General features: G+C 39.2%; 1 protein-coding gene across 1 annotated transcript in view; it reads left to right on the plus strand.

Moving 5' to 3' along the window:
- The window catches only part of LOC124777130 (CD109 antigen-like), a 217,837-nt gene that overhangs the window by 165,642 nt on the left and 27,111 nt on the right, over positions 1-25,084 (plus strand). Inside the window, exons 24-26 of the mRNA XM_047252422.1 lie at positions 2,573-2,753; positions 12,982-13,184; positions 20,218-20,370. Coding sequence (XP_047108378.1) covers positions 2,573-2,753; positions 12,982-13,184; positions 20,218-20,370 — 537 coding nt within the window. The remainder of the gene's footprint in view (positions 1-2,572; positions 2,754-12,981; positions 13,185-20,217; positions 20,371-25,084) is intronic.

The following is a 25,084-nucleotide window of genomic DNA, read 5'->3' on the forward strand; positions in this document are numbered from 1 at the left end:
GGATTTAGAAAACATCATCCTTGTGAAATACAGCTAGTCCTTTACACACTCAAATTGTTGAGTGCTATTGACAAAGGATTTCAGTTTGATTCTGTATTTCTCAATTTCCAGAAGGCTTTTGATGCCATACCTCACAAGCAGCTTGTAATCAAATTGCATGGTTATGGGATATCATGTCAGTTATGCAGCTGGGTTCATCATTCCCTATCAGAGAGGTCACAGTTTGTAGTAACTGACGGAAAGTCATTGAGAAAAACAGAAGTGATTTCTGGCATTATCCAAGGTAGTATTATAGGCCTCCTACTGTTACTTATCTATATAAACGATTTAGGAGACAATGTAAGCTGCTGTCTTATGTTGTTTCCAGATATTGCTGTCGTTTATTGTCTCGTAAAGTCATCATAAGAGCAAAACAAATTGCAAAAAGATTTAGAAAAGATATCTTTATGGTACAAAAATTGGCAATTGACCCTGAATAATGAAAAATGTGAAGTCATCTACATGAGTGCTAAAAGGAATCTGTTGAATGTCAGTTACATGATAAATCAATCAAATTTAAAGGCCACAAATTCAACTAACTGCCTAGAAATTGTAATCACAAACAACTTAATCTGGAAAGATCACATAGAAAATGTTGTGGGAAAGGCGAAACAGATACTGTTGTATTAACAGAACACTTAGAAGATGCAACAGATCCACTAAGGAGACTGCCTACACCGCACTTTTCCATCCTCCTTTAGAGTACTGCCACATTATGTGGGATCCTTATCAGGTAGGGTTAACAGAGTAGATCGGGAATGTTCAAAGAAGGGCAGCATGTTTTGTGTTATCGAGAAATAAGGAAGAGAGTGTCACGGATGTGATAAAGGATTAGGGGTGGACATTGTTAAAACAAAGACATTTCTCATTGCTGCGGGATCTTCTCATGAAATTTCAGTCATCAGCATTCTCCTTCAAATGCGAAAATATTTTGTTGACACTTAACCTATATAGGGAGAAATGATCATGATAAAATAAGCGAAATCGGAGCTGGCACACAAAGATTCGGGTGTTCATTTTTTCTGTATGCTGTTTGAGAGTGGAATAACAGAGAATTATTGTGCAGGCAGTCCAATGAACCATCTGCCAGGCACTTAGGTATGATTTGCAGAGTATCAATGTAGATGTAGACGTAGATATAGATGTAAGTAGTTTGGAAAATTTTTGTTGCTGGTATTGTGCTCTTCATCAGACCGAGTTATTCCCTTATGGAAATAAATGAGGAAGTAAGTATATTTTGAGGAGCTTACATTACAAGAAAGGTAAAAACAATGTAGGAAAAGATAGATTGCTACTTACCGTAAAGAAGGCACATCAAGTTGCAGACAAGCACATGTAGAGTTCAGTAAGTAGCAATATATATCTTTTCCTGCATTGTTGATATTCCTACCTGGAGTTTCCATTGTTTGAAGAAAGGGAAAAACTTACATCTAATGAATGACAGTATTTAGAATGCAATAAATATAATGTAAAGTATATGTGTATGTCTGGAGCATACTATTACACAGAAAAATTATGGTAGATTATCATGATATGAAATACATTTAAAGAGTAACCAAATGACTCACTGTTTGTGATAGGAAATTTGTTTCAAATGACGACTGACCACTGTATTAAGTTTATAAATGAATACAGAACATTTTTAAAAAAAAAAAGATTGGTTTTAGTCACTTTTCAGTCATGTTCATTCACGTCTGTTATAGGCAAAATCTTCAGTTTACTATATAGACTTGATACTGTCAATTAGTAATACACTTTAGAAGTTTCTTCTCTCCTGGTGTTGTCACTTATTAGAAAAATTACAAATTTAAATCCACTCTCTACAAGCAGCAAAACAAAGATGGCATCCCATTTCAGTTCCAATAACTGCATCTATGTCTCAAGAAACCTAAGCTGACAAAATCTGCATTTTCAACTTTCGAGGAGTTCTCCCCCTTTAGCAATAAGTGATTCAGTTTTGATTCAGAAAGTGACAAAACCTGCGCAAAATGTTATTTGTTTACAAATCAGCTGAATGATGTTGAGCCAGATGCCTGTTTGTAGTGCCAACAATGTTATAGAAGATGAAGGAAAAATGGTTAAAATAGCCTTACATTTCCTATAGTCTCAATCCTTCCTGGTCTGGTATTCTGTTTCTAACAAAACATAGTTTCATGTCTTCATTTCTCGTATGTCTACATCTACTGTCCATTTTTCTGTTTATCTTATTTTCTCTTGTATTGTGCTTTCTCTGGTATCAGCATGTCTTAATTCATAACCTGAAACAATAGTTCATTTTTTGACCCTCAAGCTTTGAGTGCAGTTTTGAGAGCTTTCACTATACCCTTCTTGTTGTAACATCAGGAGAGAGTGACACACAATTAAAGAGATAAATACAAACTTTATTATTACTTTCGTTATTTGGATATGCTCAGTGACCACTATTCTGTCTCATTGAAAGTGTTCTCCTTAAACCTTCTCTTTCTCATTTTTATGTTCCTTGCACACAAATTGGAATGAATATGGAAGTACAGTATTTTCTGTATTCTTTTAGCAGAGATACAGGCAGATGTACCACAACACCATCAACAAGGCAGTGGAGTACATTGTGCGGAACATAGATAGCATCAACGACACTTATGCCATAGCTATAACGGCATATGCACTCCACCTTGCTGACCATACTGCCAAGGATGCTGCCTTCAACATTCTAGAGAGTAGGGCTAAGACTGAAGGTAAGAGTTATGCAGAGCAAGATTCTTTAACATAACACAGTTGAAATTTTTAGTTTGTCAGAATTACTTCAGTTGATGTTTCCCAACAGTTTTTTGCTTTTAAGATAACTTGTTATAATTCCACATCTTCACTGAATGCTTGTCTTTATGATAAGTGTTTATACACTACTGAGTTCATGCTTTGACATCAGTTTCTATTTTGTAATGTTTGCAACTTTGATCTCTATTTCATGTACTGTCAGTAAAAACAAAGTGGATTTGTGTGACACCTAAAAAACAAAACAATCTACTCACCAAGCAGAGTTGGGAGAACACATGTATAAAGATATAGAAATTGCAAGCTTTCGGAGCCAATGGCTCCTTCTTCTGGCAAAAGGGTGGAAGGCGAAGGAAGAGGGGTGATAGAAAGGGACTGGTGAAGTTTCCTTCAACCCTTTTGCCAGGAGGAGGAGCCACTGGCTCCAGAAACTTGCAAATTTCTATATCTTTATAAGTGTGTTTTCTTGCCGCTGCTTGGGGAATAGAGTTTTTACCTGTCCATTTACAATACATTTTCAAAAATTGATTACTTTCATTGAAACATTATATTCTGACACATGTGGCTCAGGTTTGTAAACAGAAACTGGCAAATCTTCTATAATATTGATGCAAGGAGACTGCGTTCATCTGACATTATAGGATTTGTGTGTTTTTTACGCATTGAGCAGTTGATTGGTACTAAATTAATATGGAACATACCTTCGCAATGAATATCAAGTTTTTTATCATATAGGACAGAGTGCACACATATAAGGCCTCAGGAAGCACTGAATTGTCTGATAACTATCTGGATGCGTATAAAAAAAAAGTGATATTGAACATTTCATATGAGTCCTGGGGAAGGCTGTACCATTATACAATGTCCTTCAGAGCTAAGAAGCTGTGTTATCAGTGATTTTTATGTACAGGGTGTCCCTCCCAAGAGTTATCAGGCACATTTTCTCTGCAATTTCATTTTCGCAATATATAGCTGGAGCTACCTCAAAAAATACTACTCATCAAGTCTTTCATGCGACACCCAATTGTCAACGGAAAGTGTCTGTTTGTTTCCCATTACAGACAAAATTATTTTTAAAGTGGAATTTTATGTGCCTATTCAATAGAATGGTTCTGAATGGGTGTAGTGCGCTATTGTTTTTTTGATACGTATTAACAGGGACAGCGAAACACGGAGATTAAACCAGTGTTCCAGCAGTGAATGAGCAGCACCTCGGTCACCGCTGATGCTACCACCGCGCAGACGCACTGCTTGGTTGCTGCTGGAGTACTGGTTATACTTTATTTTTCAATGTCACTTTTAACACGTACCGACGAAACAGACTGTTCTATCGAATGGGCATGTAAACTCTGGTTTAAAAATAATTTTGCTCCTAATGGGAAACATACTGACGCTTTCTGTTGAAACTGCGCTTCAGTGAAAGACGTGATGAAGAATATTTGCTTGGGGTTGCTGCAACTACATACTGCAAAAATGAAATTTCAAATATATTTTGAAATATCAGAGAAAATGAACCTGATGACTATTAGGAGAGGCAGTTGGTATAAATTGCCTAATGGATATGTCTGAAACTGCATGAGGCTGTTCACAGATGTTTTTGTATACAGAGAAGTTTCATTGCTAGAAAATTATAGCAAAATGCAGAAAGACCTGCAGAAGACTGCAGGGACTGGCAGTTGACCTCTAGCTTAAACAAATGTAGCATATTACACATAAATGAGCCCAAAGATTTGCTATCCAGGGTGTATACACCCTGGGAAAATTGTTCATCGAGGAAAAATCTGGGAGAAACCCAACAACTTTTTAGAATTCCAGAAATTTTAGTTTTAGTTTTCAGTTAAAGTTTTGTAAATTTGCCTGGTAAGAAATGATACTGTAACAAAGAATTTTACTTTAGCCCACTACTGCAGAATAATACTACAGCAAAAAACATAAATGAGGAAAAATACCAAAGTAAAACTTTAGTTGCAAGGGAAATGTGCCATTTATAGTGACAAAACAGTGCACACACAACAGCAAAATGTGTCGAAAGGCTTTAGGATGGAGACTATACAATACAACAAAGTGCTTTCAATGAGTGTGACATTACAACTGTTTACATTTCTAGCAGGTCACAGGAAAATATTTCAAATTGAGGTTTGAGAAGCATTACTTTGAAAGTAATTCTTTTTTTCCACATGAATTGTGTTACATGTGAGAATGTTCAATGAATTTTTTAATTCATGAATTGTTTGACTCTCATTCAAAATTGAACACCCTAGGGCTAGCCACTCAGAAAAATTTCAAGCCCAGAAGATCAGCCATTAATGCCATTATTTAAAATTTGACTGGTACATTTGTGCTTGATATATCTTATAGAGTAAAACACACACACACACACACACAAGAACCACCCAAGCTTCATTTTGGTTTTTCATGTTTAAGTTAGTTCTTTCATAGACCACAGATTATTCATTAAGGATGGAAAAAAGTATAATTATCCGTAGAAAAAGTGTGAGGTGAGTTCTTCGGAAATTTCGCAAGTAATTGGATTTTCTATGGAGTAGTTGAAGTGTTTGATGGAACATGCATTAAGCCATGTAACCCACAAAATGTTTGGTGCTTAGCAGTGAAATTATCAGAAATATTCAACTGCTGCAATTTTAGATGTGCTCTCAGGATCCTGCCTAACTACACCCTCGGGGAAAAAACAACAAAATTTTCTTATGACCAGTATTATATGAGAAAGCGTAGCTTTTCATGCAGCCATACTGTATATGTATTAATTTGAAGCATTAATTTTTCCCATTTGTGTGTTCTTCCTACTGAACACAATGCTATTGGCTGACTACATCATGTTGCCTGTGTTCTGGACATCTGGTGTCATTATGGGACCAGAGCTATGATTGGCTGACATAAAAAGCACACTGTGCAACCAGTGTTTTGGAAGCTACTGTGCTGTATTTGGTGGACTTCATTTTTGTACTTTTGTAAGACGAAAATAGGCAGTGTATATGTTACCACACATCGGAGGTCTTTCCAAAAACTCCCCCTCCCCACCCCTGTTTCATTTCCTAAAGAGCCACAAAGTTCTATGCTGGTGTATAGAACAATTACCATTCAAAGGATTCATAAGTTTTACAGATCTGAGGGAAAGTACGAGGTCGGATAAAATATAAACGGAATTTTATTTTTTATTTAAATTCATTTATTGAAAAACTCAAGGCAATTATAATTTACTTTTCCACATAGTGTCCTGCTTTGGAAATGCATTTGTCCCAGCGTTTGGGCAGCGTTTTGGTGCACTCATCATAAAAAGAACTGGGTCCTGTCTCCAGCCAGTTGCACACGAAATCTTCCACATTCTCGTCATCTTCAAATCGTTGCCCTCCTAGAGCTTCTTTAAGCGGTCCGAATAAATGGGAATTGCAGGGCGATAACTCCAGGCTTTAAGGAGAATGATCAAGTGTAGTGCAGTGCATATCCTGTACCTTGGAGACAGTTAGAGTTGCAGTATGGGGTCACGCATTGTCTTGGAGGAGGATGATCTGTCAAATCGATTGGTCTCGTCTTTGCGGCAATATGCAACTCTCACCTTGTTCAGCAGTTCGCAGTAGTAAACAGCATTGATTGTGCGTCACTCCTGCAAAAAATCGATCAGCAAATTGCCTCACTGATTGGAAAAAAACAGTCGAAAGAACCGTGCCAGCTGACAGTCAAGTCTTGGCTTTCACTGGTGCTGCCTCCCCTTTCCTCTGCCACTCCTTACTGTCTGTTCGGATTCTGGAGTGTAGTGGTGAAGCCATGTTTCATTGCAGGTGACGATCTGACTCAAAAATGCATCAACTTCTTCCACAAACCTTGCTGTAAGTCTCTGACAGACCTCCAAACATCTCAACTTCAGATTTTCGGTCAAAAGTTTAGGGACCCATCTGGAACACACTTTACAGAACTGTAGGTCATTTGTGATGATTGCTTGACAGCTCCCACAACTGATTCCGACTTTTTGTGCAATCTCTGATACTCTCGCCCGTCGATTGTTGTCAATAATGTCTTCAACTTCACAAATGTTTTTGTCTGTAATGCTGGTCTGGCAGCGATCCTGGTGCTGATTTTCCTCAAGTTCTTGTCCTTCCTTGAACTATTTATGCCAGACAAAAACAAGTGTCCTTGATAATGTTTTATCACCAAACTGTGCAATCAATCTTTGGCAAATTTCCACTGCTGAAAACTCCTTCACGAACAAGAAATTTAATAATTATGCATTGCGCGATGGAGGGGTGCACCTGTTACTCAGACATCATGAACATTACTGATGAAACGGTGGGAAATATCTAACTACACACTCTCCTCACTTCTAATGGTCCTGCCTTAGCGAAGCAGAAGCGTGAGGCCAGTCCTACCAACTGTTGCTGTTCAGGAACAAAAATTACATTTATATTTGATCCTCCCTCGTATATTGTCATGTATCAAGGGGGAAAAAAAGTACTTTCACTGGGAAAAAGTGTATTTTTGCCTGAAAAAAAGTGTATTTTTAACTGCAAAATCTGGGAAAAATCTGGTAATTTTTTTTTTCTTGTCCGCATATATACCCTGTTGTTGTTTAGTTACACTTTTGCTGGACAATCATCAGAAAAAGCTGTGTCCGTTTATCTGATAGTATGCATATGGATCAATTTAAAGTGGAACAAGTACATAAAACTAATCACAGGAAACACAACTGCCAGACAGTTAGTTATTGGAAGAGTCCTCCCCACAAATGAGGGTGCTTACCCTTATTCGGCCGATACTTGAATGTTAGTCATCATTCTGGGATGCATATTATTTAAGATTGATAGAGAAAATAGAAACTATCCAAACAAAAACAGAGCTCTTCATAACAGTGTCTAATCATTGTGGATATGCTCATCCAACTCTTCCAACTCTGGTGCCAGATGGGATATTACAGTGGGATTTGCTGTTTGAAGTTCAGAAAGTAAAAGTTCCTAAAGAGTCAACTGATATATTGCTTCCTCATATGTATGTCTCATGACATTGTTATGGTAGTTTGTCACAGTCACTGATTTCCAATAGTTATCTTCACAGCATAAGAAAGTTTTGTAGTCCTCACACCTCACTACCAACAGCTAATTATGATTCGAAGTCTTTGTGAACTTTTCTAAAATGCCATTCAATATTTCCCTTTGTAGGTGTGGCTAAAGTAGCATTACATATCAAACATTTACACCTATCCTTATGCATTGTAACAAATATCTCTTCTTCTCACGCAGTTTAAAAGTGGTATGTTTTCCTGTGTGTAGGTGCACTCATTTTTCATGAACACGATACTAAGTGAGAACTACAACTTGATGTATGGACTGTCTAGTTCAGATTGGTAACACTCTGCAGTGGTTTGGAGAGGCTTGTTTGCCAACTGTGCAGCATACCATTGCCAGTGTTGAGTGCATTATCACTGAGCTGTGATGTCACTGTGGTATGTGTTGGTTGTTGCACTATTTTGATCGCGATTGTTTCGAAAATGAGTGATGAAGCAGGAAAAAATCTTGTGTGGCACTTTGCGTGTTGCAAGACTTCCAGTTGGGCACGACTTCTGTGTCCTTGAAGTCAACAGCACCTAGTTGTCCCCGAACGGTCACCCATCTAAGTACTAGCTGGGCCTAATGTTGCTTCACTTCAGTGTTTGACTAAGAGGGAACTAGTGTTACCAACATGACATAAAACACTTATTTGACATGTCAATGCAATTAGCAATCTCAGTTTCAATAACACAAAGTCTTTAACTGATCATGACCTTTGTCATACACATTCTTGTTTCGTGGAAGCTTGGAAACAGAGGTCTGTGTTGCTGACTGGATGTGGAGCTTGGTCCCCCCCCCCCCCCCCCCCCAACCCCTCACTGCACATCATCCCATAGCAAGCCCTGAGCACTCTCTCTGCTCACTACAACCCCCACTCACAATGCGTCAATGCGTTAACTTACCATTTGCAAGTAGTAATCTTAAATGCACAAATAAAGCTGTTGCTTGGCATGAACGGTTAAGGCAGTGAACTGTAGATGGAGATGAAAGAGGTGGTGGAGACAGTGTTGTCAGATTTACCATATACAAAAACCGTGCATAACAATGAATTGATATTTTACAAAAAAAAGCTCATTTAAACCAATCACAGGCAAAGGTTTTGAAAGAGTGACTCATAAAGCCATGGCAATCAACTGGTTGAGCGCAATCGATCGGTTGAGCACCCCTGATCTGGCGGATCAAATTGCTTGTAACATATTATGTAACAACTCAGAGCGGTAAACTACATAAGCTATGAGTAGCCTAACAAAAGTTAACATGTAGCATTTCATAATTACTCAGATGTCCAAGCAACAGATGAATCAGATGTGCACCAGGTCATGACTTGAAGCATATGTAACTTAAACCAGATTTGAAAATGATCCTATCATAGCACAAAGAAGTGAGTACTGTATTTACTCGAATCTAAGCTGCACTCGAATCTAAGCTGCCCCTGAAAAATGAGACTCGAAATAAAGGAAAAAAAATTTTGCCCGAATCTAAGCCGCACCTGAAATTTGAGACTCAAAATTCAAGGGGAGAGAAAAGTTTTAGGCCGCACTTCCAAATCGAAACAAAGTTGGTCCATTGTAATATGAGACACAATTTAGGTCGAATGAATGACAATACAGCTACAGTAGTTTGGTTCGAGTCGTAAGCTTAGCAGTTAAGCTTTACCAGGTAGCCATTGGTATGGGTCAGGCGCTCCGTCCCTATTTATACGGGTACCCTTCCTTTTTCACGTGCTTCGTCTGGTTTGAATTGATTGCTTATTTTTCGTTGATCTGATAAGTACCGTTCTCTTTGTTATAGGTGTTTACATCACTCTAGGCTGAAAATGCATTACTGTACTGTGTCATGCATTGTTTGTCACGTTCAGATAATGAGTGTTTACGACCTGTGGCCACTCGCGGCACGGCTTGCTTTTGTGCGCGCTACCGCCGCTTACAATTAAAAAAAAAAGGAGAGGAATCATCTCATTAGCGAAACAATGGCAAGAGACTGCTATTTGTTGTTACTTAACACTCCTGCTTTCTTTGATAATGATCAACAAGAACCAAATAATAGACTGTGTATGATAGTAAATGTTCTGAACGAGAGTTTAGTGAAAATTTTTCTCCGTTTCAAAATCTTTAGTACATTACATTCTCCACAGAAATTAGAGTCGTCTTAGATTTAAAAATCTAATCAACTGCCGTGCTTCATGTCTGACTGTGTCACTATTAGGCATAAGAATAATACGAATATAAACATGACATGATATGTATATTCTTCCTTGTTTGCTGTTGTCTTGTAGTTTATTAGGCAGACAGGATTTAAATGAGATAGCAGCAAACATGAAACAATACATGGCAAAATGTTTATATTCATATTATTCTTATGGTGAAGAGAATACTGCACGTGATTCACGATTCATAAAAGTTCCTATTAGCAACCATCTCTTCTCACAGGTAGGGAAAAATTCAGTACGTAGAGTTCGCCATATTGACAAACATCCGCAACAGTCTTGCCAGTCAGATTTTCGTAGTACATTGAAATGCTGCTACATTCGAAGATGAACAATACGGAATTTTTTTTTACTTCGTTGGATAATGTATAAAAATACAGAGGTCGAAACTCTGGGCAGAGAAAAAAGCTCATCTTCCACCTTTTTTTAAATTTATTTACCGACGCAAAGGTTTTGGCGCCAGTATTTATCTTTGTGCCTGCAAAGCATGCCTGTGTAACGCTACATATATTCGATTGCAGAAATTATTTGTGGCAGCACCTACCAACATTTTTCAGAACTTCCGCTTGCTTTACACTCGATTCTAAGAAGCAGGCAGTTTTTTGGATTACAAAAACCGGAAAAAAATGTGCGGCTTAGATTCGAGTAAATACAGTATGTCCTGGGCAGAGTCAGGGATGTAAAAGAAGGGAATTATCTTTTTGACTTATCTGGCAGCTTCACACATTTAAATCAGTATTTTCGTAAGAATGCATTTTTTGTTTATTTGATTCACTTTAAATCATTTCTGCACATTCAGTTCATATAAGAATGAATTTTATGCTCTACATTTAGCTGAACTTCGACAGTGAATAAAGATTATGGGATAAAAAGTTTTCATTTTGACTTTATCTATTTATCTGCCTTTCTGCAAAGTTTGATTTGATTCGCATTAGCTTAAAGTATGGAAATGGTGCACTTCAAAAACCTCCCAAAAAATGTGTTTTTTTTTTTTTTTTTTCACATAAAATCCAATCAAAGCTAAACTTACCTAGACCATGTTCGATACACCGGTGGACCAAATTTGAACAGTCATTCTCATTCTGGCCTGGTGTTATTTAAGATGATTGTATTTGCATGTACAATCCCAAGAGGGTGGTTGTTTTTGCACATGAAATCCTAATGGTGTCTATACAAATGGTGCCATTAGCTAAGCATTAATTTCAGCCCAGTTAAAGTCTTTTGGGAAAGGAATTAATCGATTCACACAATTTGCCTGGACGCCAGCTCCGGTTCATCATTTAAACCTTGCTTAATATTCTGTAACATAGCTATAGTAAGACAGATGTTGGAATGGCTATACAGATGGCCACTTCTCTGGATAAACCAAAAACTTTTCACCCCATTGCCCTAGCTCAAATAGGAACCAAGCACCAAGGCCCCCGCCACCCCAATCCCCCCAAACCCCCCAAACTGCAATTCTCTGCAACTGACTGGCTAGCACAGAAACAGCTCTCTTTGGATATTAGCTGCCAACTGACCAATTTGGAAGTGTACATAATGACTACTGGATGCAGTCTAACTTAGTAACTTGATTCTTTGAACGCTAGCTGCTGACTGACTAACTCAGAAGTTTTGGCATCACTTGGGTCCACAATAATGTGCCAAGAATTTTCTGGAAACATGAACTTCCTAATTTGAATGTTTCAAAAATTAAGTCAAACAATGGAAACTCCAGGTAGGAATATCAACAATGTAGTAAAAGATAGATTGCTGCTTATAAAGATGACATGTTAAGTTGCAGACAGGCACAATTGAAAAACACTTCCAGAAAGCTTTTGGCCACAGCCTTCACCAGAAAAAGTGAAATACACACCATTCCTACACTTGACAGGCACACCTGACTGCCAACTGCAACAGCTCAGGCCAGAATGTCAGTTGTGGCCCGTGCTGCCGGAGTTGGTGGTCATGTGTGCTTGAGGTGTGCTTGCTTGAGTGTATGAATGGTGTGTGTTTTTCTTTTTATGGTGGAGGATGTGGTCGAAAGCTTTGTGTAAGTGTCTTTTTAATTGTGCCTGTCTGCAACTTGTCATCTTTATGGTAAGTAGCATCCCATCCTTTCCTGTATTGTTCATAAATTTATAAATTTTTTGGTTCAGAAAAATTAGGGTTACAAAACAATGATAGAGAGATTTTGAAAAGATTACATTTTAAGATTCGAACATTCTAGAAATTGACAGTTTTCAATAAAGATAACTTTTGGAATACTAAGTTTTTGAGAAAACTGACATCATTGTTTGAAAGAAAAACTTGCAGTTATTAATGTTGTTGAATTTTGAAGGGCATGTAGTTTTAGTGAATCATGTATTTTGAATATGTCATTAAAGAAAATATTTCTACATGAAGTGTTTATACTGCTGTCATCAGCAGTCTGTAAACTATAAAGTGAATAATAAAGTTTTGATAAATGCTGCTTGAATAAGAAATTGGAGATTTCACATATTCATAGTATATGTATTATGCATGAAATAAAAGATAAAAATAAGGAATTAGTTTGAAGGAAGTGGAGCTATTGCACCTTGCTACATTTCATCTTCCCCTCCCTTGACCCTTTCCTTCACCCTTTTGTGTTAAGAGCAACAGCAGAAACCACAAGAACTACATTGGCAGGAACCACCCGAGTAACTAGCATCAAATTAATCTATGGTTTGTGCCAGTCATACAAATTGGAAAATTAAGTGCCCATTTATAACCCATTGCTATTATTACTCCATATGTGATGGGGTAGTTGCTTGCAGATAGTGATTGAAGACTACTGATTTTTTGTCACTGTGCTGCAACAGTCTTTTTTTTTCTGCAGAACTCCTACTCAGTAACATTTATGTTTGTTCATGTTTTGCATTAGTTCACAGTGACCTGTTATCACAGTCTCTGCCTATCTCATTTTAGGTGACATGAAGTGGTGGAGCAGATCCCTTGGTCAAGAGGATGAGAAAAACCCATGGCATAGTCTACCCAATTCTGTAAATGTTGAAATGACATCTTATGCTCTTCTAACGTACTTATTGAACAATCATGTTGCGGATTCTTTCCCAATTTTGAGATGGTTGGTTTCACAACAGAATGAAGAGGGTGGATTTTCCTCTACACAGGTACAGTATATAACACTCAGAAAACCTGTAAAGGTTTTTATCCAGCCCAAATGTTGTCATAGGAGAAAAATTAATAATTCACCATAACAATGCTAAATATGTGACTCAATTGTGGTAGGTTTTCTCTAGGTATTCTGTTTGTCTTACAACAATCACATACACTAAACTGTCACTAATACGGCCCTCAGTATTCCGGCCTCTCAGTAACCTGGCACACTTCCAGCTTCTAATCGATCAACCTGAAATGACACCTACAATTATGAAATTTCGTCTGCACAATGTTATTAGTTAACTATAATGTTCAACATTCCTGTACACTTTGAAATTGTGGCTTTCCTTACGGAGCATTATTGTGGCTTCTAAAGGAAAACACATTATGTTAGATCTCTAGCAGGAACTCGAAATTAGATGTAAATTGAATTGGGGTTCTTAGCATAAAACTATTGTTGCTGGCAACAGTGTTGAACGAGCAACTACTTGTGACCAAACTTCAGCAAAAAAGGGGTAATCATAAAGTCACAAGAAAGTTACAATGAAACTGATGAAGAAGAGGACATAGGAGGAGAGAACATGAGGATATCTCAAACTGCTGGTGCCAAAGCTGGAGACGTCGTCCTGGAGAACATTATGCAACAAGCATAAACGTGGCAGGACCTGTGAAATGCTTGTAAAGCCGTTGTGTGATAAAGCATACTACCGTCGCGTATAATCGTGGTGACAACTAAAACTTTGGAACGTGTTTCGTACTGACTGTCGACTTACACTAATATGTTTGTACACACTCGAGGACTAAGTTTTCTGTAAAAATGAATGTATCTTTTGATCTGATAAAGTACAATCCGTATGTGTTTATACTAAATTTTAGACATTCTCAACAATTAGGCACTTCCGCTAATCCATAAGTGCGAGGAATGGCCAGTTTAGCAAGAGTTTAGTGTAAATGTGCGCGCGTGTGTGCGCACGTGCATGTGTGCACTTTTCTTACAAGCACAAAACTGTTGTAACTTCTGCTAATTGCCCTTGAAAGTTAACTTTCTAGCCAAACTTTTAAGCATATGCGCATATAACTGATCAAAAGTATCTGGATGCCTATTAGTCAACATAAATGGGAGGTGTGTCCATCCTTCACTTTTATGATGCCTTGAACTGTGCTGGGTTCACTTTTGGTGGGGTGTCGGAATGTCTGGGGATGAATGGCAACCCATTCTTCCTCAACAGCCAAAAGAAGAGAAGGGGGTAATTATTATTGTCGACAAACCTTCGTCTCAGAGATGTTGCTTTATGACAGGGTGCATTGTCGTGTTGATACAATTGCCGTCTCCTCTATTGTGTGCAGTACACAATGCTGTAAAATGTGCTCATATCCTTCCGCAATTAGTGTTTACTTAATCACAATAAGAGTTCCACACCCTAGCCCATGAGACATCCCCATACTGTTATACCACCTCCTCCATACTTCACTGTTGGCACTTCACGCGATGGAAGGTCACATTCTTCAGGTATTCGGCAAACCCAAATCCTTGCATTGGATAGCCGTGGGGTATTTAACTCCCTGTGCACAATTATTGTACCGGCTGGACTGCTGGTAGCACTTTGGAACTCACGAATGATTCCATCTGCTGACTTAGTGTGATTCTTTTACAAGCCGCTCTCTGCAATGCTTGATGGTCCCTCTCCACCAGTATATAAGGTTTGCTTGCTCTCTGTTTAACTGTGTTTGTTCCATCACATCTCCACTGCACAGTCGCATCCCCGACAGTTGTCGTGGCCACTTTAGGAGGATTGAAATCTCTTTGATGGATTTGTTACTCTGGTGACATCCAATGGCTGGTCCACTTTCAAAGTCACAGAGCTCTCCTGACTTATCCATTCTGCTGTTACTGGTTCTCCACTGATAACAAAATTGCCCCATCTCCTTTTATACTGACAAGTCCGCCCCATATGGCATCTGGAGGTCAATTCCACATTATGCAGGAATGTCCAGATACCATTGATCAGATAGTATATGGCTTAAAGGGTTGGTTGATAAATGGAATAAATTAGTCATAGAAATTATTTAACTGTATTTAAAAACAAAGATGATGTGACTTACCATACGAAAGCGGTGGCAGGTTGATAGAAACACAGACACATACATACACACAAAATTCAAGCTTTCGCAACAAACTGTTGCCTCATCAGGAAAGAGGGAAGGAGAGGGAAAGACGAAAGGAAGTGGGTTTTAAGGGAGAGGGTAAGGAGTCATTCCAATCCCGGGAGCGGAAAGACTTACCTTAGGGAGAAAAAAGGACGGGTATACACTCGCACACACACACACATATCCATCCACACATATACAGACAGACACAAGCTTGTGTCTGTCTGTATATGTGTGGATGGATATGTGTGTGTGTGTGTGTGTGCGAGTGTATACCCGTCCTTTTTTTCTCCCTAAGGTAAGTCTTTCCGCTCCCGGGATTGGAATGACTCCTTACCCTCTCCCTTAAAACCCACTTCCTTTCATCTTTCCCTCTCCTTCCCTCTTTCCTGATGAGGCAACAGTTTGTTGCGAAAGCTTGAATTTTGTGTGTATGTATGTGTCTGTTTGTGTTTCTATCAACCTGCCAGCGCTTTCGTATGGTAAGTCACATCATCTTTGTTTTTAAATATATTTTTCCCGCGTGGAATGTTTCCCTCTATTATATTGAAATTATTTAACTAGATAGATAAAAAATCTACTCAGTAAGCAGCGGCAGAAAACACACATAAGACTGTTGTGATTGGCAAGCTTTTGGAGTCAATGCTTCCTCCTTTAGGCAGAAGGGTTGAAGGGGAAGGAGAAGAGAAAGGGGAAGGAGAAGTTCCCCTTCAACCCATCTGCCTGAAGGAGCCACTGGCTCTGAAAGCTAGCCAGTCACAACAGTCTTTTTTGTGTGTTCTGTCGCCAATTGGTGAGTAGATTTTTTATTTATCCAATTAAATAATTAGTCATAGAAAGTTTTATTAAGAATTCTGATACAGTGGCCCATGAGAAGCTGAATGACTTCAGAAATGGATTGTTCATCTGTGTGGTCCAGATTATTCAGCTATAGTGAAATGAACTGAGTGTCTGTGCCGTGCACCGTAGCCATGGAAGGTGTCAAACAGTTCTATCTGCAGTGCTCACTTGTGAATTTGGCAGCTTTCTCTCGTCTTGTGGCTTGCAGTATACAGGGGGAGGCAGCTGAGACAGGACACTCTAAATATATTCAAGATGAGTAAATATATCAAGGCGCAGCCTTTGCCGAGTTATAATAGAAAATGTGGTGTATTTTAAGACTAAGTTTTAATGCACCTAGTGGACAAATTATGATACCAACTTTTTCAATGGAACTATGTATTTTTTCTTTGTCTTTGAAAGAGACTTCAAAGGGAATTTGAACTGCATAACATGTGCGAAACTTGACCAAATAATAACAAGGTAACAGTGTCATAAACAGCTACCCCACTGTCAGGTGAAGAGGTCACACAAACATCTGCTTTTCTGTCCCAAATGTAAGCAAACAAGTAACTCGGATGTGGTTTGTAGATACTTAAAGCCAGTCAATCTGTGCTCTGCTGTTTTAATGATCAGTTTACTTGCTGCGAAGCTTTTCAGAGGTTCACAATGTATATGACAGCATCTATTAAGTGGGTAGAGTTTTCATTTGGGGTGAGTATCCCCGAACTCTTAGGGCAACAGTACATTTATATGCTGAATGGTATATTGATCATGCCAAACTCCACAATCTATCTTTCCAAAAATTATAAACATATTTAAATATACAGAAAATGTGAAAAATAATGTATGCCAGTGAAAAATAATGGCAGATGATGAGAGAAATGCAAATAACAGTTTAGTATTGCTAGCACACTATCCACATGTCATTACAAGGCAGCCTGTAAGTGTGAGTGGGTGTTCTGTGACTGCTGCGTTTAAACGCATTTTGTCCTTTTCACATTTTGCATCACCGTCTTCATTGCAGTTGCTTTCAGAATCAGTTACAGTTTTCCAAATGATGTCTACAAAAAATGCAAAATGATGAGGTGTTTCTGTGCAAGATTTTGTGTATGGTTGAAGCATTGTTTGAACTGTGGACAAATGTCTTCACAACGTGCACTACTTGTCAGTTGAAAATCCATGCTCGCTGAAAGACGTGGATAAGCAACCACCTTGATGTGTCAATGTATGGTGTGAGATTTTCAAGAATCTCTTGATTGGTCACTGTTTTATTGTTAAGATTATGAACAGTGGCAAGTATCTATAGTTTCTAACAAAATATTTAGTTGATTAATAGAGGGAAACATTCCACGTGGGAAAAATATATCTAAAAACAAAGATGATGTGACTTACCAAACGAAAGCGCTGGCACGTCGATAGACACACAAACAAACACAAACATACACACAAAATTCAAGCTTTCGCAACAAACTGTTGCCTCATCAGGAAAGAGGGAAGGAGAGGGAAAGATGAAAGGATGTGGGTTTTAAGGGAGAGGGTAAGGAGTCATTCCAATCCCGGGAGCGGAAAGACGTAACTTAGGGGGAAAAAAGGACGGGAATACACTCCTTACCCTCTCCCTTAAAACCCACATCCTTTCGTCTTTCCCTCTCCTTCCCTCTTTCCACCCTAAGGTAAGTCTTTCCGCTCCCGGGATTGGAATGACTCCTTACCCTCTCCCTTAAAACCCACATCCTTTCGTCTTTCCCTCTCCTTCCCTCTTTCCACACAGTGTTACACCGTCCGGGTTATCTGGATACTTCCCACTAACACCAACCTATCCGAACTCCGGAGATGGGAACTTGCTCTTCAATATATCCTCTCTTCCTGTCATCCACCAGGCCTCAATCTCCGCTAATTTCAAGTTGCCGCCACTCATACCTCACCTGTCATTCAACAACATCTTTGCCTCTGCACTTCCACCTCGACTGACATCTCTGCCCAAACTCTTTGTCTTTAAATATGTCTGCTTGTGTCTGTATATGTGTGGATGGATATGTGTGTGTGTGTGCGAGTGTATACCCGTCCTTTTTTCTCCCTAAGGTAAGTCTTTCCGCTCCCGGGATTGGAATGACTCGTTACCCTCTCCCTTAAAACCCACATCCTTTCGTCTTTCCCTCTCCTTCCCTCTTTCCTGATGAGGCAACAGTTTGTTGCGAAAGCTTGAATTTTGTGTGTATGTTTGTGTTTGTTTGTGTGTCTATCGACGTGCCAGCGCTTTCGTTTGGTAAGTCACATCATCTTTGTTTTTAAAAATATTTAGTTGGATAGATAAAAAATCTACTCACCAAGTGGCATCAGAACACCCACATAAAAGTCAGTTGTAACTGCCAAGCTTTTGTAGCCAGTGGCTCCTCCTTTAGGCAGAAGGGTTGAAGGGAAGGAAGAGGGGTGAAGGAAAAGGACTGGAGAGACCTAGGAAAAGTGGTATATTTTCGGAAAGTTACCCAGAACTGCAGGTCACGGGAGATTTACTGCACGGGATGAGAAGGAAAGACCCTTTGGTGAATATCAGAGTGCTACCCACATTGCACCTCAGTTGCATGATTCACAGACATTTAGAAAACATTCCCTTACTTTACACGGATAACACTAAATGCAGACAGATGGGGTACACAGCTTCTTTCCCAGGGGAGGGGTTTTGGGGAAGGGGTGACAACAGGAAGGGCATCCAGCCACCTTCACAACCACTAACACTGCCAAATCTAAAATTAACGTACCAACCCTATGAAGATACAAGATAAAAGTCAGGAAAAAGGAGTACTGACTTCTTTCTATATATCATCATCATCATCATCATCATCATCATCAGTTATCTGCTATATTAGCAGGTCCTTTGCCTCTCCATTTTCTGCGATCCATTGCTTCCTTCTTAAGGCTGCTGTATGTTGTACCGTCCATCATGTCATCCAGTATCTGGAATCTCTTCCTTCCTCGCTTCCTTTTCCCTTCTACATAACCTTCTAAAACTGTTTTTATCAGTCCGTCATTCCTTCTTAATATATGCCCAATCCAGTATATATCATTCATCATATACCATAAAACGTTGATGCAGAAGTGCCTGTTTCTGTGTATTAACATAGAAAAGATTGTCTTGTAATAGGCTATGTTTCTGTTAAGAGAAATATCAAAGCAAGTTTCATATTTGAATAAACCATGTAGTGTGTTGATGTCTAGAAAAAAATTCAACTCTGATACAATGATAATTTCTGTTGTCATATTATGACAGTTTGTGAAAATTGCCACCACTTGTAGCAAACATGAGAGAGAATTTTTGCACTGTGTGGTACAGGATATAATTCTAATTAATTTTATCACAGGTCCTTACTGATGTCCACACACTAAAAAATCCCTCAGGTGGTCAGTGACCTTCACATACTGTTTGTCCACAATAACTTGACAATTTTAGTGGTGCCGCCAGAAGTGGAGAAAATTGTCACTAGTAGAAAGATATTCATTTATCACTGAGTGCTGCCAACATTAAACTGCCCCTAGACTTGGAGTATTACTGTGCACATCATTAAGGGTACTGGTGCCAGGAGCAAGCAGCTTGACCTGCCTTCTCCTCACCACTCCTCTCACCTTGGCAGTCCCAATGCAGGGGAAAGCATGCCTCCTGCCTTCCCTGAAAGCCACTGTGAGAATCATCAACTTATCAAGGACAAACAGTAGAAGTAGAGTTTCTCACAATGATGCCCTTTTACAAAATATTCTCGATAATCTTGCTGTGACAAATAAGAATAGAAGTTCCAACTTTTGATGAAAACCACCTTTGCCTTCATCAGTATATTGAAGGTTTGTTATTCTAATTTGATGTAATGTGAACACAGAATATTTTATACGCCTGACTTTAATGAGTCATATCATAAATGCACCATTATACAACCATTTGTCAGTGTGACTATACTATTTTTTTCTGTTTCTTTCATTGAGAGGACAAGAACTTATCTGTTGAGCTTTGTATTTATGGATGCTTTTGTTACAAACATTTGCACTTATGAACAATATTATCACTATATGCCACTTGGTTTGCAGGACACTGTTGTCGGCCTTCATGCGCTGGCTCAACTGGCACAGCACATCAATTCCCGCTCAACTAGTATGGCAGTAAATATTACATACCAAAATGGCGGATCAGTAATCTTCAATATTAATCGCCAGAATTCAATGATTCTCCAAAAGCGTGAGGTGAGCTGTTATAATCTCATATAATTTAAGAATTTGACATGGATATTTATTTTGGGTGAAAGTGAAACAGATTTTTAAAAATCAATTCGATATCACAGAGCAGCTTATCAGAGTTCCTCAATCTACTGTTTTTTATGAAATATTTTTGATTGTTGAATGATATGTTGGATATTGCAAGTGGTAGGTTAATTGTGAAATGAAATTTAAAAAGTAAGGTTAGTTGTGAAATGAAATTTCAAAAGTAAAAATTAAAGTGTCTAATCCAACAAAATAGGGAACTTCTAAGAAAGAGGGATTACTTACCAACAAGTACAGATGAATTAGTGTCATAACCAGAGAGATAGATAAATATAGACAGTAAAGATTGCTTTATTCTTCTTGTCTCTTGTTCCTCTGTCTCCAGACAATGGAACATTTTGTTCTGAACCTTGAAATTATTTCTTACTGTGACTATTGATCAGCTTCCATCTCACAATGAGGTAAGTTGACTTATTTTGCTGTAATTTCATTTCAGATGTATTCTTTACTACATTTCAGTTACTGATTGTGGATTACACTAAGGTGACAAAAGTCATGGGATTCCTTCTGATATCATGTCAGGCCTCCTTTTGCCCAGTGTTGACAGGGCATGGTGTCAACAAGTCGTTGGAAGTCCTCTGCAGAAATAATGAGCCATGCTGCCTCTATAGCTGCCATAACTGCAAGAGTATTGCTGGTGAAGGATTTTGTGCACAAACTGACCTCTTGATTATATTCCATAACTGTTTGATGGGATTCATGTTTGGCAGTTCGGGTGGCCAAATCGTTCCCTTGAATTGTCCAGAGTTGTCTTAAAGCCAATCACACATTGCCATCCGTAAAAATTCCATCATTGTGTGGGAACATGAAGTGTGTTATGGCTGCAGATGGTCTCCCAGTAACCGATTATAACCATTTCCAGTCAGTGATCGGTTCTGTTGGACCAGAGGACCCTGTCCATTCCATGTAAACACAGCACACACCATTATGGATCCACCACCAGCTTGCACAGAGCTCTGTTGAGAACTTGAGTCCGTTGCTTTATGGGGTCTGCACCACACTCGAATCCTACTATCAGCTCTTGCTAACTAAAAACGGGACTCATCTGACCGGGCCATGGTTTTTCAGTCAACTAGGGTCCAAGTGATGCAGTTGTGATCCCAGGAGAGGTACTGCAAGCAATGTCGTACTGTTAGCAAAGGCACTCTGTTAGTTGTCTGCTGCCGTAGCCCATTAAAGTCAAATTTTGCCGCAGTGTCCTAACGGAGACACTCGTATGTCCCACATTGATTTCTGCAATTATTTGACGCAATACTGCTTGTCTGTTAGCTCTGACGACTCTCGGCTAATGCTGCTGCTGTCAGTCATTAAGTGAAGGCATTCAACCACTGCATTGTCTGTGGTGAGAGGTAATGCCTGAAATTTAGTTTCCTTGGTACACCCTTTACACTGTGGATCTCGGAATATTTAATTCCCTAACAGTTTCCGAAATGGAATGTTCCATGCTTCTAGCTCCAACTACCATTTCACTTTCATGGTGTGTTATTTACCGTCAAGCCGCCATAATAATGTCAGAAACCTTCTCATGTGAATCATCCGAGTACAAATGACAGGTCTGCCACTGTAATACAGTACCTTGTGTTCGCAATATTACCACCATCCTTATGTTTGCATATCACTATCCCATGACTTTTGTCACCTCAGTGTAAGTAGATAGTCCAGTAGGCATTTTATGTTCATTGAAAATTGCAGACTATGAAGCAGCTTATAAAATAAACCGTAGCAACATTTATCATCATCATCATTTAACAGCTCTGCTTTCCTCGATGATGTGCACAGCTGCCTCCTTATGTTCCTATCAAGATAAATCTAGTTGTTCATGTCATCATTCAGTGTTCCCACTCTTGCTGCATGTCCATCTTCGTAATGCCCATCTAGGGTGTTCTTGGTCTTCCTACCCACCGAATCCCTTCATTTTCTCTCCAGGTTTACTCGAGCTGTCCTTGTTGGTTCCATCCTTGCTATGTGTCCAAACCACTTGTGTCTGTGTTTTCTGTCTTAATCCCTCTTACTTCTTTGTAACTCTCTCTCTTACCTCTTCATTTTTTTATTTTGTACACTTTTTATTTCTGTATCATGGACCTCAAAACTCTTAAAACCTGCAATCACAGTGAGTCATACTTCGTGAAGATGCATGCATCTACAGGGTGTTACAAAAAGGTACGGCCAAACTTTCAGGAAACATTCCTCACACACAAAGAAAGAAAATATGTTATGTGGACATGTGTCTGGAAACACTTACTTTCCATGTTAGAGCTCATTTTATTACTTCTCTTCAAATCACATTAATCATGGAATGGAAACACAGCAGCAGAATGTACCAGCGTGACTTCAAACACTTTGTTACAGGAAATGTTCAAAATGTCCTACGTTAGCGAGGATACATGCATCCACCCTCCATGGCATGGAATCCCTGATGCACTGATGCAGCCCTGGAGAATGGCGTATTGTATCACAGCCGTCCACAATACGACCACGAAGAGTCTCTACATTTGGTACCGGGGTTGCGTAGACAAGAGCTTTCAAATGCCCACATAAATGAAAGTCAAGAGGGTTGAGGTCAGGAGAGCGTGGAGGCCACGGACTTGGTCTGCCTCTACCAATCCATCGGTCACCAAATCTGTTGTTGAGAAGCGTACGAACGCTTCGACTGAAATGTGCAGGAGCTCCACCGTGCATGAACTACATGTTGTGTTGTACTTGTAAAGGCACATGTTCTAGCAGCACAGGTAGAGTATCCCGTATGAAATCATGATAACGTGCTCCATTGAGCGTAGGTGGAAGAACATGGGGCCCAATCAAGACATCATCAACAATGCCTGCCCAAACATTCACAGAAAATCTGTGTTGATGACGTGATTGCACAATTGCGTGCGGATTCTCGTCAGCCCACACATGTTGATTGTGAAAATTTACAATTTGATCTCGTTGGAATGAAGCCTCATCTGTAAAGAGAACATTTGCACTGAAATGAGGATTGACACATTGTTGGATGAACCATTCGCAGAAGTGTACCCGTGGAGGCCAATCAGCTGCTGATAGTGCCTGCACACGCTGTACATGGTACGGAAACAACTGGTTCTCTCATAGCACTCTCCATACAGTGACGTGGTCAACGTTACCTTGTACAGCAGCAACTTCTCTGACGCTGATATTAGGGTTATCGTGAACTGCACGAAGAATTGCCTCGTCCATTGCAGGTGTCCTCGTCGTTCTAGGTCTTCCCCAGTCGCGAGTCATAGGCTGGAATGTTCCGTGCTCCCTAAGACGCCGATCAATTGCTTTGAACGTCTTCCTGTCGGGACACCTTCGTTCTGGAAATCTGTCTCGATACAAATGTACTGCGCCACGGCTATTGCCCCGTGCTAGTCCATACATCAAATGGGCATCTGCCAACTCTGCATTTGTAAACATTGCACTGACTGCAAAACCACGTTCGTGATGAACACTAACCTGTTGATGCTACGTACTAACGTGCTTGATGCTAGTACTGTAGAGCAGTGAGTTCCATGTCAACACAAGCACCGAAGTCAACATTACCTTCCTTCAGTTGGGCCAACTGGTGGTGAATCGAGGAAGTACAGTACATACTGACGAAACTAAAATGAGCTCTAACATGGAAATTAAGCATTTCCGGACCCATGTCCACGCAACATGTTTTCTTTATTTGTGTGTGAGGAATGTTTCCTGAAAGTTTGGCCATACCTTTTTGTAACACCCTGTATAGCATTTTAGGATTTATTTAATGTAGCTGGGTTTCATTTTCTTGGCACTTTCGAGATCCAACAGAAGCAGTCTAACATGCTGATAGAAACATGAACTTTTCTGAACCCTAATTGTGACCTCTTTCACAGCTAGAGTATTTCAAGAATTATGCTTCCAAGGTAGGCAAAGGTTTCTACATTTTTCAAGAGGTAATTAACTAGCTTGTTGTTTGCTGGTCACACCTCTCTATTCACTGCCATTACTACTGGTTTGGTTTTACTTATTTTGAGATTATATTTCTGGAATTCATCCATAAATTTGTCCAGCCTCAATTGTACTTCCAGCTCTATATCTATGCACTTTACATTATTATCAAGAAAAGCTAAGGCATTAAGTTGTGCACAGGATTTCTTGGTGCTCTTCATTATGGTCATCCATGACTGATAAACAGCAGTGGTGACAGTGCATTACTTTGCTGGACTCTACTTTTTGTCTAGAACCATGATGAATCACCTTTGCAAAATCACAGACCGTTAGTACAGTGCCCGTACAGTATTTGTGTATTTCTCACTTAACCTTCAAGCATGACTCACTTTCTCAGGCGTTTCCAGATCTTCGCTCTTTCCGCACTGTCACATATCTTCTCAACATGTAGGAATTGTAGGACCAGGTCTTTATCTTAGTCTCTGTATTTCTCCAACAGACAGACACCAAAGATCAGGTTTGTCATTAACCTGTTTGGTGTGTATTAACATTATACAAAATTATACAGTTTCAATTTCACTGTGTTTTTTTCAGTAAGCAGTGCATATTTAAACTATCAAGTGATATTTATGATGTGGTGTATTACTAAGGTCACTGGAAAATTGTGAAGCATTTGTGATTTACAGTTACATATCGTGTAACACTTACTTAACCAACATATCATGTT

Source organism: Schistocerca piceifrons, chromosome 2, assembly GCF_021461385.2.
Source record: "Schistocerca piceifrons isolate TAMUIC-IGC-003096 chromosome 2, iqSchPice1.1, whole genome shotgun sequence".
Lineage (NCBI taxonomy): Eukaryota > Metazoa > Arthropoda > Insecta > Orthoptera > Acrididae > Schistocerca > Schistocerca piceifrons.